The following is a 15,725-nucleotide window of genomic DNA, read 5'->3' on the forward strand; positions in this document are numbered from 1 at the left end:
TTATTTGCTCACATGTCTGCGTTTCCTGTATGTAGACCCAGGCTGTGCTGCGTCAAGCATGGCTGGAGAACATCAGGCCTGTTCTGGTCATCAATAAGATGGACAGACTCATCGCCGAGCTGAAGCTCACCTCTCAGGAAGCTTACACCCGCCTGCAGAAGATCCTGGGACAGGTGAGGGGCGCAGCACGCATCCTACATTCACATCTAAGTCTATCACAGGCAACAAAAGATATATTGGTCCTCAATAGCACTCAACTGAGAAGATCCGAGGGGAATTTGAAAAGGTCTATAAGGCCCTTCCAAAACATACAGCGTGCAGAGGTAGCTAGCTAGCATACAAGGTAAATAGCAAGCTACCATCAACCCAACAAGGGAATACAATTCATAATTCTCACCCGGAGCCCCTCCTCCATCATGTTTGTTGATCTTTTTAGTATCGCCTCTTAATCTATTTTGATTGGTCGGTCGAAAAAAGTGGCATTCATATAATTGAACACACCCCAGCTGATCCGTGTAATGTTAGTATGCCGCTCGCAACAATAGACCCTTTTCACGGGGGCCATTTTGTGTCAAAAAGGCAGAATAAAGGTGCAAGCAAAACACTAATGAGGGTTTCCAAATTCCAATCGTGGTAGTTGGAAACCCTCATCGGTGTTTTGCTTGCACCTGTGTTTACCCTGCCTTTTTGACACAAAATGGCCCCTGTGAGAAGGGTCTATAAAGCACTCCGGTTAGCAAGCAAGCAAGTCTCAAACCACGTGAGGACTTTTCGATGTCCTCCGGTAGGCGTCGACAGCGACGCGTGTTAGTGGCGTCGACGTGTCGACACGTCGGATTAGTTCATGCAACCCCTAGGACACGGCACCCGAGACTGTAACTTAGGGCCTGTGTGTTTTTTCAAAATGTCGGTCCTTGCAGGTGAATGCAGTGACGGGAGCACTGTTCACATCCAAAGTGCTGGAGGAGCGAGCGGAGAAAGACAAGGAGGAGAGCGAGCAGGCAGATAGCGAGGCCTTGGGGGAAGAGCATGTTTACGACTGGAGCGCCGGGCTGGAGGAGACCGACGACTCACACCTCTACTTCTCTCCAGACCAAGGCAACGTGGTGTTTGCCAGCGCCATAGACGGATGGGGGTTCAGGTATGGCAGCTTTGTTTTGGGTCTTCTGTCTGTTTCCTAATCCTTTTGACACTGGTGTCATATTTGGAAATATTAAGCTGACGATGTGTCACTACTGATTGCAGAAAACGCATGCTAACGCCAGGTGTAAATGGAATCAGGCTGAAGTGATAAAATACAATCTGATTGCAATCTGATGGCAGAAACCACATGTTAACGCCAGGTGTAAATGGCCTCTATGTCACTATCACATATCTGGTGAAATAGTGAGGCCATTTACACCTGGCATTAACATGCGTTTTCTGCCATCAGATTGCAATCAGATTGTATTTTATCACTTCAGCCTGATTCCATTTACACCTGGCACTAACATGCGTTTTGGGTGAACAGATTGCAATCTGATTGCTCTCCAGCTCGAACGTCATCACGCGCGCGCCCCCTGTGCGTGCATGTTTCAGGGAAATAGAGGTTATTGTTAAGCTCAAATGCACAGTGAACGTCCCCTTCACCTGGACAAAACGATGGCCGATCACGCAGCACTGCATCCATTTCTTTATAAAAAGGACACGTTGCCCTACCCCTGCCACTTTTCTTGTTCTTGTCCTTGGCCTGTCTGTAAGCCAGTTTCAGGTGTTTAATTTTTCGCTGACAGTAGCTGTGTTTCCATTACCCTCAGAAATGCGCAAAATCTAAATATCGCAATAAAAATCGGGTAATGGAAACACGTAAATTTCGAAAAACCTCCCAAATATCGCAAAAATCTTTTGCGCTCTCATGAGGTAGTTTTTCAGACGTGTCGATATAGCAGTTTATCGCAAAAGTGTAATGGAAACACATTTTCCGCATTTGCACGTCATGTGACCCATCTTCTCCTATGGAAAAGGAGCGGAAAATGAAAGGAAAATGAGGGAGAAAGGGTTCGATAAGCCGTGGCAAAACCTCCGCAGCAAAACTTTGAAGCAACGCTACCTAGCAGAAAGACGAGTGTTGTGCAAAAGCGGAGCGTGGGGGAGATAGAGAATTTTTAGCCGGTCCATGGTGACAGGCTGCCTCTGTGTGTGCGCATTTGGCACAGCGGCGAGATGAGGGCACACACCGGTGCGGTGCTGCCGGGGAATTGCGTTCAGGTGTGCGCGCCGTCACCGACTTCCGAAGATTATGTATTTCCGTATGGTAGTTGCTGAATGCGTTTTGAGAGGACGCATTGCATTTACACTTGTGTTAAATGTTGTCATAATGCGTCCCTGACCACCTCCGGAGGTGGTTTGGCCGATCAGATTGCAATCCTTCTTCAATGCGTTTTGGGGGTGTTTACACCTGTACTTTCAAGTGGTAAAATACAATCTGATTGCAATCTGATCACCAAAAACGCATGTTAATGCCAGGTGTAAATGGCCTCAGTGTTGGGTGTTAATCAGTGTCGGGGGTAAGGCCTTAAAGTAACACAGTAATCACATTACATTTGTCTGTAATGAGTAGTGTAAGGCATTATGGTTCCTGAATCCAGTAATCACATTACACTTACAGTTACTAAATCAATCAATCATTTATGTTGTTAGTTGCATGACATAAATTCTTCAGTTATCTGCAGGATCGGGATCTGCAGGATCATGGAATTAAAACCATCAGACGTGCGGTTATTTTTCTTGCGGATTGCGCAACACAACAGCTGACTGTAAAAGCCATTAATTGCTAGAATTGATGGGTTGGATGGATGGGACGAGAAGTAAGGAGTGTTGGTTAGGTTTAGGCATGTGGAGTGGCGATTGGTTGGTTCAGGCCAATCTGAGGTACAGTCGTCCCTCCAGCCGATCCATTGCAGCACCAACTTTCATAGGAGTTCAAGGCGGGTGGGGGGGCTGGGGGGGGCAGGTTTGTCCATCTTCGTTTCATCTTGTACACCAGCAGTCTACCTAATACTGTATAGAGGATCTTGCCTGGATTCCCCTTTTAGAGGAGTTTTTCAAATGTCCACTAGATGGGGCTGTCAACTTAGATTTAATACGTGTAGCACATGGATGACCCTCTATCTATAAGCATGAAGCTTCAGCAACCAGAGCAAGCTTCCTACCTGTTTATTGCCAAACTTGAAAAGCGAAAAGCCCCCTAACCCTATTGTCCAATTAGATGCTTGTAAAAAATAAATCTGTAATGCTTTACTTACACTATCAACTCTCTGTAATTGTTGTTGGCCACATTACCAGCCACAGTACCAACTTGCATCTAGTCCACCTCGCCATGCAGTAACCCAGTGACATACATATAAAAGTCTTGCATGCTAACCGGGTTCAGCCTGTTTGAGACGTAGCAAGTTACTGTACGTGTATGATAGCATATGACGAGGACATGAAGACCTACTTCTGAGAGTAGCTGTGTCCTTGTGATCACTACTTTTGCTATAAATAAACCAATTAAAGTCCCGGCGGAGACAGCCAAGTGTGCTCCGCCGCTGAACTGAAGACTCTCATTTACCGTCTGTGGGAGAGGGAGGAGGAGGAGGAGGAAGCCCAGATCCAAACAGCTACAAAACCGTGTTCACCCAGATCCCTTTTTCAAATCCCTCAGCATTTACAAAAGCTCCATTTTGCTCAAAGCTGTGCTAATAGGCCCACTTTAAAGAAGCCCAAAACACAGTGGCATTGTCAGCAATAGAGAAGAGATCAATGTGTAGTCCCCCCCCCCCCCCCCCTCCTCGTCAGTGAGTCTGCACAAAAAATGTGCTACTGAAGAAATCCTAAAGAGGCAGAGAGACTATTTTAACGAGGCGCTAAGAGAGAGTTTCATTCTGTGTGTTTTGTAGCATCCAGCAGTTTGCCCACATCTACAGCCAGAGGATGGGCATCAGAGCCGAGGTGCTGCTCAAAACCCTGTGGGGAGATTTCTACCTCAACGCAAAAGCCAAGAAGATCATGAAGGGAGCTCAGGTAATGGAACTAAGGTTAAAGTCGAGCTGAACCCAAAAATGACTTTTCTTTTCTTTTAGTTCAAATACCTGGCTATGCAGTGCACCTATTTAATAATGTATGCAAAACAAATCACAAAAATCTAATTTCTTTAGTTTTTCCACACTTTTTCACATCAAAAGTTAATTTTTCAAGATTTCATTGATAACAGTAATCTACAGTTTGCTGACGTCACCTAGTACTATCAAATTTCTACCCCATTTCAACCAATCATATCACGACATGCAGCTGTCAATCAAATCTTCATTTCAGGATAATTTTCTCTTCCAAATGAAGTAGAAAATGGCGCCTAGTGCCTGTCATCTGGCAGAATTCCTATCCCATAAACTTACTACTAACTTGGCCAATTGTATGAAACATGAACAAAAAACAAAAACTATAATCTCTAAGAATGCAAAGAAATGTAACTGGCTCGTTAAAACGCGCATTCCATTTACAGAATTAGCGTAAATGGCGTGCGCTTGAGAGCGTGGTTGTCAGGGGTCGCCCCGTGGAGATTCCAGGCGGGCGGGCAGCACCCATGCATCGGATTGTCCGCTCGCTCCGCACGAAGCAGGTGGCTGCCTGGTACTCCGCGGATCCCACTCGCGTAGCACGACAACACGCTGAATCCCACTCGATTTGGGGGTGGAACACACCATGATTGACCAATGCCAAAGCCAGTCGACAAAATTGTCAAATCAAATCATCGACACCGTATGGTCCGCCTCTCAATTTGTTTCCAGTCTCCGACCTCGTGCTAGTGCATTCCGTTCCGGTTCACCTCGACTTTAACATAACGGCTATAGAGGCGGTTGAAACACATGTACTGTAAATCTTTGATTGATCACCAAGCCTTTCTCAAACTGAGAGGAAGCTTCCCTGTTCTTGCTTCCTTGGGAAGTTCATTCTCTCCAAGATGACTTTGGAGGATCGTTCTCCACAAGGACAAAAGTATTATTGACTTGGCATTCTTGGATTTGATGACTACCCCAAGGATGCAACTGATTAAATAACATGGCTCTCTGACCACAAATACTGCCACTCTGAATTGGCCTCGTTCGGCTTATGCCTTTTGTCTCATTTCAAGCTCATGTTCTCTCTGGCAGCAAGGACATAGAGAGGCAAAGTGAACGTCACGTCCTGCGTCACGTCACGTCACGTCACGTCACGTCACGTCACGTCACGTCACGTCACGTCACGTCCTGCTTCACGCCACGTCACGTCTTTATTTTCCCATAGACATTTCGTAAAAATGCTTATAAAAAGAGTTTTACTGGTTCAAACCAAACGCTATAATCGGGAGAGACCATTTCACTCGGCCCAAAAACAACAACAACATCGGAAAAATATTTTCTTCAAAGCCGCATTTTTTTTAACGTTTTGGTCCGACTGAAATGTTATGCGATCTCTCTTCTAAATATATCTGTACCGTTTGGTTTGAACCAGTAAAACTCTTTTTATAAGCATTTTACGAAATGTCTATGGGGAAATAAATGGCGGATGAAAATCTCTGGTACAGTGCTGAAACAGGAAGTGACGTTCCACTTTGGCTAAGAGAGATACACATGCAACTAGCGCTGTCATTATTTTATAGCCTCAGTTAGCGTGACTGTGCTGGGCTTCTCTGATGTTGCGGTGCACTGCTGTGAGTCTATCTATGGCAAAACACTGCTTGCTCTTATCACCTGCCTGCCATACTGGATCAATAGCAACCGTATGTTACTCCCCAAGTCACTTTCAGTTGGTCGGGTCTGAGGTCGATGCTATCTGACCAGCCGGAGAAGATCTCTGCAGTCAGTTGTCAGTTGTCAGTCAGTCAGTGAGGAGACAGACAGGCAGTATTGCGGTTTCCCTGGACTCTCCTCTGTCCTCTGTAGGGTTGTCAAAAGTATCAATAGTATCGAAAAGTATCAATACGGAAAATTTTAATCGGATCCAATACTCATTTGCAACAGTTATCGATAGTATTGATAAGTATCAATACTAAAAATTTGAAACGGATACAATACTAACAACTGCAACAGTTTCGATACATCCTTTCTTTTAATGAAGAATCACTGATTTTCCCCTCCCTATCATTGGTGGGTATGTGTTGCTTCAACAAGCTAAACGTGTTCTGATGACTAGAGCAGCGCTAATCTGCTGTCTAAATTCAAAGTTTGATAAGGTCTAGATTATGGAGAAGTGTGCGTCTGTCCATCCATCTGTCTAACTTTATTTTTATGCCTCTTGATGTGTCGTCATCCCCCCCTTCCCGTGGTATCGAAAATTGTATCGAGTAGCGATATTTTCCTGGGTATCGGTATCGAAGTAGAAACTCTAGTATCGTGACATCCCCAGTCCTCTGCTGTGACTGCTGTTTCAGAGGCAGGAGTGTGGGAGCAACAAGGACAGACAAACCGGTAACAAGGCACCGGTGGCCATCAGTGTGACTCAGCCGTGTCCATGTGTGTTACTGTGTACGTTGTCTGTCTGTCTGCTTGTTTCTCTGTTCTCTTCTCTATATACATCTGTCTCTGTCTCTTGTCTCTCTAGGCGTCGGTCTATTTTCTCCACACAGTGCAGCAGGCAGGAGTTGTGTCTGTAATGATTGCTCCCTCCCTGCCCGTGTGCTATTTCTAACTCAAATGAATGCAGAGTAGAGGTCTAGTGAGATGCTGCTAATGGACTCTTGCTTTAGCCTCTCTCCAGTTCCGCCTGCACACAATGTGGCTGCTGCCCACTCAAGGTCAACAGTGCTAACAGAGACCCTGAAACAGCAGGCCCCTGGATGCTAACGCTAACAACGGCCCCGGCTCCTAATAGAGAGACTTTTTCACAAGCACAAGCGTTACTAAATCCGAGAGAGCGTGAGCCTTTTCTCATCCCTGACCTGCTGCATCCATTAGCGGATAACCCAGTAAGCCCCACGACTTCCAATAACCCGACGAGACACGTCTCAAGTCGTGCCGGCCGTCACGCGCCATCGCTCTCAAGTGGATCGATTATGCCGATCGATTGGCCCCGGAGTGATCAATGATCCGTGATCCGCCTCCAAAGGCGCCGTGCGTTTGTCAGGCCGGACTCGTCGTGGGCTAACGACCGGCTGCTCGTCCCCCATAGAAAGCCAACGATAAAGGTCTGAGCGTGTTTCTGTCTAGCCAGCACTGTGGCTGTCAGCGGGCGAGCGGGCGAGGCAACAAAAGGGCGGACAGGGGAGGTCGCCCTCTTATTTAAACCCTGTCGCCCCGCTCACTTGACATGTGGGGGTCATCATAATGGGGGTCACTCACTGACATGTGGGGTCATATCTTTACACAGCCGCATGCTCACTGGGCAAGAATGGGCCGGATAGGTTGATCATTAAAGAGTTATCCGGTTCCAGTTAAGGACTCAGGCCGAGGGTTTGCAGAAAATCCAACCCGTGATGTCTCTTGGTTGCAGCGACAGTTCGGATGTGACGTGTCTTGGTTGTAGTAACATCAGTTCTGTAAATGTAAAGCCTGCTATGCCTCTGCATGGAATACTATTATAGAATAACTTGACGCAAAAAGGTGTGTATTGATTTGGCTTCAATGAAATCCAAGGTACCCAGCTGAATAAAAACGGAATAAAAGCGTCCACTAGCTTCATGGTTATTTCTAAAATGGTCTTTCTCCTGATCTGCAGGCCAAAGGGAAGAAGCCCCTGTTTGTGCAGCTTGTGCTGGATAACATTTGGAGTTTATATGATGCCGTCGTCACGAGGAGGTGGGTGACTTTGATCAATCACACCAACACACACATGTCAGTGTTCATGTTGAAAACATTTTGGAAAATACACTGTAAAATAGCTGAGGAAAGATACTAGGAGCACTTAAGAGTTTCCCCAAACAACCACAGGTGCTCAGTCATGTAGGCCAGGGATTGTACTTGAAGAAATACAGACAGGAAATATTGTGACCACATGTGTTTTTGGTGGCGTAAAAAAAAAAGCCAAGGTACTCATGAGTGGGTTTCAAAAGTTCAAAGGACTTTGATTGGTCGGTGTGGGTGAGCGCCCTGATGAAGGCATTGGTCGATCTTGTGTAGGTGTTTTGTCTTTGCCCTCTGTCTGCAATTAAATGCTTAACCTTCAAACCCACATCAGTGCCTGCCTGGTCTTGGATTTCTATGCCACAAGAACACATTATGATCCTGATATTTCCAAGCTAGTTGAAGTGGTCTCTTAGGCCATGTTCAGACTAGGAGGCCAAATCTGATTTGTGAACTTTAGTGACCTATTAATGATTCTATCCAGATTGGTTTTATGAGTCTGGACGCTCCAAGTCTGATTTGTTTCACTTGTCCCAAACCACATATGGAGGTCTGGACACACAGATCCGACTTGGAACACTTGCCCAAATCAGATTTGTGGCAGTGTGGACACACTCCCAAATCATCAAATTGGATTTATCTATCTAATATTTATTTATTTATCTACAATATGAACACTAACATGGTTTATCCATTTTGCTGTGAGCAGAGACAAGGAGAAGGTGGAGAAGATGGTGACGTCGCTCGGGGTGAAGGTGATGGCCAGGGACCTGCGCCACTCTGACCCCAAAGTCCTGCTGTCTGCCATCTGTAGCCAGTGGCTGCCTGTTTCCCAGGCTGTCCTCTGTATCCTCTCCTGTATGTCTCTGACCCCGTTTACACCCGGTACTAAACGCAATCTGTATCCGGGACAAGCTTCCCGCAGAAGGGAAAAGCACATGTTGTTCATGCAAGGTGTAAACGCGTCGTGATTGGAAATGTCATCGGATCTGCCGCCGGACCACATCTGGCGGTAGTCCGGTTTGCATCGTGATCAGATCTCAGGTAGGTGTAAATGCAATCTGTACAACGAGCTGGCATCCGTCCCGAGAGGATATATTTTCAAAGATAGGAGATGTGTTTTCTGATGTGTCACTCCAGATCAATGTACAGAGATAGGGAAGAAGACAGACTCACTACCTCCGCCATCATCGGTGGGAAAATGGAATCAGACTTTGGTGCCTAAAGTGATTTTTTTTTTGGTAAATGGTAAATGGCCTGCATTTATATAGCGCTTTTATCCAAAGAGCTTTACAATCAGTAGATAGTCTACATTCACCCATTCATACACCGATGGCGGCAGGCTGCCACGCAGGGTGCCTACACACCATCGGGAGCAAGGAGGGTTAAGTGTCTTGCCCAAGGACACAGCAACAGCAGCTGGGAGGGAGCGGGGATCGAACCGCCAACCCTTGCGTCATTGGCCGACCCGCTCTACCTCCTGAGCTAAAGCCGCCCCTGTTTTTCACCTACAAATAATTGAACATAAGGGTAGGCTATTTATTCTGAGGTCTGCTTTTGGCAGCATTGAACACATCTCTTAGCCTATTCATTTTGACCGGAGTGATCATCTTTGTAGTGCATTGATCATGCAGTGGCAGGAGTTGTGTGCGTGGGTTCTATATGGATTTGTTTAGGTTATAAAAATAGCTGTTATATTATCTATACTAGAGACACGTAATATTCACCTATACTGGTCGTCAATAACAGCTTGAAGCACAACCGAGTGGCAACCTTTTGGTGAGATAGGACACTACTACCTCAAACTACTCACACACAGTTTGGAGGACAGAGATCTGATCTCAATAAGGATAACGAGAATGCATTAAAAATACCAGGTGTAAATGCAAAAGCTAGATCGTTTATTATCTGGTTAACTGGGTAACGTGTCCGGATACAGATCACATTTTAATACCAGGTGTAAATTGGGTGTCAGTGTCTTTACTCTTGTATCAACCAGACGTCTCTTTAACCACTCCAGCTTGATCAAAATGCAGCAGCTATAGTATTATTACTGCTACTAGTACTATTCTACGGAGCCCTTAAAGTTCTGAAAGGTAATATTTATTTTGAGGATGCTAAAGTGTGCGCACACTTTAGTATAGTGTGCGCACACTATACTAAAGTGTGCGCACACTATACTAAAGTGTGCGCACGATTTAACTAAAACGTGCGCACACTTTAGTATAGTGTGCGCACACTATACTAAAGTGTGCGCACACTTTAGTATAGTGTGCGCACACTTTAGTATAGTGTGCGCACACTTTAGTATAGTGTGCGCACACTATACTAAAGTGTGCGCACACTATACACTATACTAAAGTGTGCGCACACTTTAGTATAGTGTGCGCACACTATACTAAAGTGTGCGCACACTATACTAAAGTGTGCGCACACTTTAGTATAGTGTGCGCACACTATACTAAAGTGTGCGCACGTTTTAGTTAAATCGTGCGCACACTTTAGCATCCTCAAAATAAATATTACCTTTCAGAACTTTAAGGGCTCCGTACTATTCCTACTTCCTACTAATTACTACTACTTACAGTACTACTATTACTACCTACACAGTATATCCTGTGTGTGTCTATGTTTGTTTGGTACCCTCACCGTAGCTTTTGATAGAGGTGCTTGTGTGTATGGTTTCTATTTGGCCTTAACCCCCGGCTGCAGCGATGGTGTGTGAGAAGCTTCCCAGTCCGTTAGACATGACAGCAGAGCGTGTGGAGAGACTGATGAGCGTCGGAGCGCGACGATTCGACTCGCTGCCTGAACAGACACAGGAGCTAAAGAGAGGTAACACACACATGCAAGAACGCACGCACGCACGCACACACACACACACACACGCACACACACACACACACACACACACACACACACACACACACACACACACACACACACACACACACAGTCACACGCAGTCAAACACTTAGCACGCGCACACAATCACGCCTACACACTAGGGCATTGATGCATTTGTTTGCTGATATATTGAGCCGATATTGATCATTTATTAAAAATCAGATCTGGGCCAGTCAGTGAAATGACCTCTGACCTCTGAAATGATGGATATGATGCAGCAGCAGTTTGATTGATTACACATTGATTGTAGACTCGATCAATACTACGCTGGTCATTTATGAGAAGACCATGATGGTCGAAGTCCATGATGGGCTAAATGCTAAATGTTGTTCCTGGGAATACTTGTTTTGTTTTGTTTTTGTTTTGTGGCATGAAAATGTATCGCCGGCTGTGAACAGCTTCGATCCAAAGACATTAATATCTTTATAGACTGAATCACCAACTGACCTTATGTGAAAACGTGTTCGTAATATACCAGTTAGGCCTAATCTTTACACTAAAAGACTCAGGAATATGTGGAGGTGTTGCTATTTATAAGTTATTATGCATTGATTTTCTTTGTCGGGCCCACTTGAGACCAAATAGACCATTCTCACGGGGGCCATTTTGTGTCAAAAGGGCAGGGTAAACACAGGTGCAAGCAAAACACTAATGAGGGTTTCCAACTTCCATAATTGGAATTTGGAAACCCTCATTAGTGTTTTGCTTGCACCTGTTTATTCTGCCTTTTCGACACAAAATGGCCCCCGTGAAAAGGGTCTATTGGGCCCCATGTGGCCCGTGGACTAAAATGAGTTTGACAAACATTTGATTCGGTGTATAGATTTTCAAAAACCTGTGTCGCTCCAAATCGCATGCATATACACACACACACACACACGCACACACACACACACACACACACACACACACACACACACACACACACACACACACACACAGAACCCACAGAAGCAGAAAATCTGCAAACACTGCAGAAACGAAGGCCATCGTTCAAACCCTCACTGCATTTGCATCATCCGTCCCTCTCATCCTCGATGTAGCCGCTACTCTTCTGATTAGACAAAGATCAAAACTTCTCCACCAGCTGCTCTGATCTATCCAAGTCTCTCACATCAGCGGTTGCGTGGGACCAGTCAATTCAGGTCTTCAGACAAGGAGGAAAGCGTCGTTTGATCTATTTTTCTGGGACGCACCCTATCACATATCCACACAGTGCAGACCCCTTGGTCTGTTTAGCTTTTAGTTTTATGAAGCATTTACCTTTTCCTTTCTGCTGTGTCTAGTCAGTCAGTCTGCTGTGTCTAGTTAGTCTGCTGTGTCTAGTTAGCCAGTCTAGTTAGCCAGTCTGCTGTGTCTAGTTAGCCAGTCGGTGAGTCCGCCAGGCTAGCCTTGGCAGCTGAGAGAGAAAGCCCAAGAGAGAGAGAGAGAGAGGGAGAGAGAGATGTTGGCAGGCCTCTCTCGCCCCCTTTCTCCACCCTTCCTCCATATGACATCACATGTCTGGTTGGCGAGCGGGGGCCAGGATCGCTCTTTTTGACCCAACTTCACGGCGAAGATCTGATCAGTTCCATCATCCTGTGTGTGTGTGTGTGTGTGTGTGTGTGTGTGTGTGTGTGTGTGTGTGTGTGTGTACTGTCCGTTATCTGTCTTATCTGTCGACCTGCCATTGTTATCATCCTGTGTGTTATCATCCTATGTGTATGCATTAATGTGGTTGCCAATTACACACGTATGTAACCTAGTATGTAAGCATTAGTGTTTGTCCTTTTTATACTGTACCTGTATTTATGTGGACATAAATAAATCATTAAATTGCGTGTGTGTGTGTGTGTGTGCGTGCGTGCGTCTCTGTGTCATCTAAGATAAATACCATGTTTTGGTTCAATCATTTCATTACGTGAATCAATGCATTTTGGAAGCATCAAAACAGCATGTGTGGACATGACTTCCTTTTTTATGAGGACTTTGGCTCTTTTTCTCTGGCGCCCCCTTGTGGATGTGTTTGAAGCTTTTTCCTCGTCTTGGCTGTTTTGCAGCTTTCCTGCAGTGCTCGAGTGGGGAAGACGCGCCGGTCATTGTCTTTGTGTCCAAGATGTTTGCCGTGGACACCAAGGCCTTGCCTCAGAACAAACAGAGGTACATCTGTGTGTGTGTGTTCTGTGTGTGTGTGTGTGTTTCTGTGTTTCTGTTTCCCCCGTGTAGTGTAGCCAGTAGATGGCGCTACAGCCCAGTCATTCCCCCCCCTCCACAGCTGCGGTCATGCCCACTCCATCTCCTTTGTTGTGAATGTTAGAGGAAAGAGAGGAGCTGGCACGCATTAGGGTGTGGAGTTACATTGGACTTCTGAGTAGGAAAAGCACCAGTACCTCTTTCAGCGAGCGACTTTAATAAGCACTAAACCCCCTGCCAATGTCTTCTTGCCCCAGCCCATTATTAACTTAGACCATTAGTGACGGACCATAGCACAGCAATGATTGAGATATAGCCAGTGTTGGGGGTAACTCATTACAAAAGTAACATATTACATGTAATATATTACTTTTAGCAGTAACTCAGTAATATAACTTATTACTAATAGGATTTCAGTAATATTATACCAGTTACTTTGTCAAGTAACACAAGTTACAAATTTAGTGATTTTTTTTTAATCAAAGCACATATTTAAATAAGGATACAATAATTTCCTAATCAAACTGTGTGTTTTTATGCAAATAACCACTATAGATGACAATAACAAAGGACAACAATAACATTTCGAATTTTGGATTGTTTACACTGACTTCAAGACGGTTGAAGTCATTTTTCGGGATGGTTCCGGGGCGGCGATGTCATTCTGCTGCTGCTGTTGTTTTGGTGAAAGCAATGCAAAAGTAGTGTAATACGTTACAAGTTACTCTACACAGACAGTAATATTGTAAAGTAACGTATTACTTTCAAATGAAAGTAACTAGGAATATGTAGTATACTATTACATTTTGAACGTAACTTGCCCAACACTGTTTACTAACTCAACTTAGGCCGTTAGTGAAGGACCACTGCACAGTAATGATGGAGATATAGCCGAACTAATTTCCAACATTAGAGAGATCAAGCGTCCTCCTCTACAGTATGCAGGGCCATGGAGTTGAGAGGATTATTCCACACACGGAATTTGATCAGTTCTCTGGGGAAGTCAGGGAGCATCAGATCATTGTACAAATGGGTCACTTTATAGGACTATAGCAGAATGTGTTGTACAACTTGTTTCACACATTCATCTCATTCGCTGATGAAGGTAAACTGTTCACACCTCTAAAGGTGCGTTCACACCGACCTAATAAAGTTTTTCGCTGGCATCGAGTTTACATACAAAGTCAATGCAAACGAGCGATTGAGCGTACAGTATAGTCGCCCGGGAGAAAAATCGCTGGGCGTCCGAGCGACAGAGACAGAGTGATAGGGCGAAAATTCGCTCGTCGCCCCCGAGATGAAATATCCCAGCTCGAGTGAAATCTCGCTGCCAACAGTCGCTCGCTGTTCAACGCTGATTGGCTGCCGTGTTGAGAGCGAGTCAAGGATCACACTGGCTTGGAACAAACCGCTGGTTTATTGTGTGGCAACAAACCGCATTGACAGCTGATTGACAGGCTGACAGCTGACATGAAGTGAAGTCTGTACTACCGGTATAGAGCTTGCGTTAGGAGGAGCACGCTGATAGGCTTAGCTTGTAAACAACTACGGTGGCTCGTAGTGGACAAACATCCCAGGAATCCCAGGCCGGGGCGCGATCGCTCCGATGACGTCATACCAGCGGAAAAAAAACTAGTCTTGGGAATTGTGCCTTTTGACGAGCGATTTAAACACAGCGACGGAGCGATTCCAAAGGGTTGACTCGAGCGACAGGGAGAAAAATAAATATCTCGGTGTGAACACGGCTTTAGGAAAAACAACAATAACAAACCAGGAAGGACGCAATGTTTAGGTCCTGGATGCACTCTGACCTACGATAGTTATTCAAAACTCACAGAAAATTCATGTTTTTTTTTTTTATATCAGGGCAACTTTGGGAGCTTTGTTTGTATGGAGGACAGCAGAAGTCTCTTTGCCTTTCTGTTGTTAGCCTGGAATCCGCTCCCAGTATCGCCGCTATTCCCACTATCGGTGCACCACCGCTAGTTGTTTTTTTCCCCTTTGGCTCAGAGTGGGATACAGCTGTTTACCCCTCCTCCTCCTCCTCCTCCTCCTCCTCCTCCTCCTCCTCGGTGAACTGGGGGTAAACCGCAACTTCCAGACTCCTACAGTCAGTGATGGATGGAGCCGGTCCCGGCCCGGCCTGTCATGCTTTTAAAAACCCGAACACACTCAGACATCGTGCGACTCCCTTCTCCAGTATCGGGCCCATTAATCTACGCCCCGTGTCACCGGCTCCGTCTTCAAAGCCTTTCTACAGCAGGGCAGGTCAGGCAGGGCCGCAGCTTCCTCCGTACCATGAGATGAATAGCAACGCAAATCCTCGCACTTAAAAGGCCGCGATGACACGGTACAGTAAAGAGCACACCGCCGCCACTGCTTCATTCATTGGATGCAGATGCTTAGGAGTGAGGGTGTTGCTCGTTTAACGACCTGGCCTGTGGAGCATGTGCGTGACGTGAGGGTATCTTTTAGGGCTGCGAACTAACGATTATTTTCATAGTCGATTAATCTGTCGGTAGTTCTGTCAGGTCTATAAAATGTCGGAAAATGGTAGCAAATGACGATCAGTGTTTCCCAAAGCCCAAGATGACGCCCTCAAAATGTCTTGTTTTGTCCACAACTCAAAGATAATATCAGTTTATTGTCACACAGGAGTAAAGAAACCAGAAAATATTCACATTTAAGAAGCTGGAATTAGATCATTTTGACCTTTTCTCTTAAAATTGTACTCAAAACGATGAATCGATTATCAAAATAGTTGTCGATTAATTTTCCGTCGATCGACTAATCGATTAATCGTTGCAG

The 15,725-nt window shown here is 45.4% G+C and overlaps 1 protein-coding gene and 1 pseudogene across 2 annotated transcripts in view; one reads left to right on the forward strand and one right to left on the reverse strand.

Annotated features, from left to right (window-relative positions):
• Positions 1 to 15,725, reverse strand: part of LOC310799849 — a 449,550-nt pseudogene that overhangs the window by 179,156 nt on the left and 254,669 nt on the right. The gene's annotated exons all lie outside the window — the stretch shown is intronic.
• efl1 (elongation factor like GTPase 1) overlaps positions 1 to 15,725 on the forward strand; it is a 137,398-nt gene that overhangs the window by 18,313 nt on the left and 103,360 nt on the right. The window contains exons 7-13 of the mRNA XM_083662225.1: positions 36 to 173; positions 921 to 1,141; positions 3,921 to 4,044; positions 7,714 to 7,793; positions 8,548 to 8,684; positions 10,551 to 10,673; positions 12,785 to 12,884. Coding sequence (XP_083518351.1) covers positions 36 to 173; positions 921 to 1,141; positions 3,921 to 4,044; positions 7,714 to 7,793; positions 8,548 to 8,684; positions 10,551 to 10,673; positions 12,785 to 12,884 — 923 coding nt within the window. The remainder of the gene's footprint in view (positions 1 to 35; positions 174 to 920; positions 1,142 to 3,920; positions 4,045 to 7,713; positions 7,794 to 8,547; positions 8,685 to 10,550; positions 10,674 to 12,784; positions 12,885 to 15,725) is intronic.

Source organism: Poromitra crassiceps (genome assembly GCF_964638095.1).
Source record: "Poromitra crassiceps genome assembly, chromosome: 28".
Classification (NCBI taxonomy): domain Eukaryota; kingdom Metazoa; phylum Chordata; class Actinopteri; order Beryciformes; family Melamphaidae; genus Poromitra; species Poromitra crassiceps.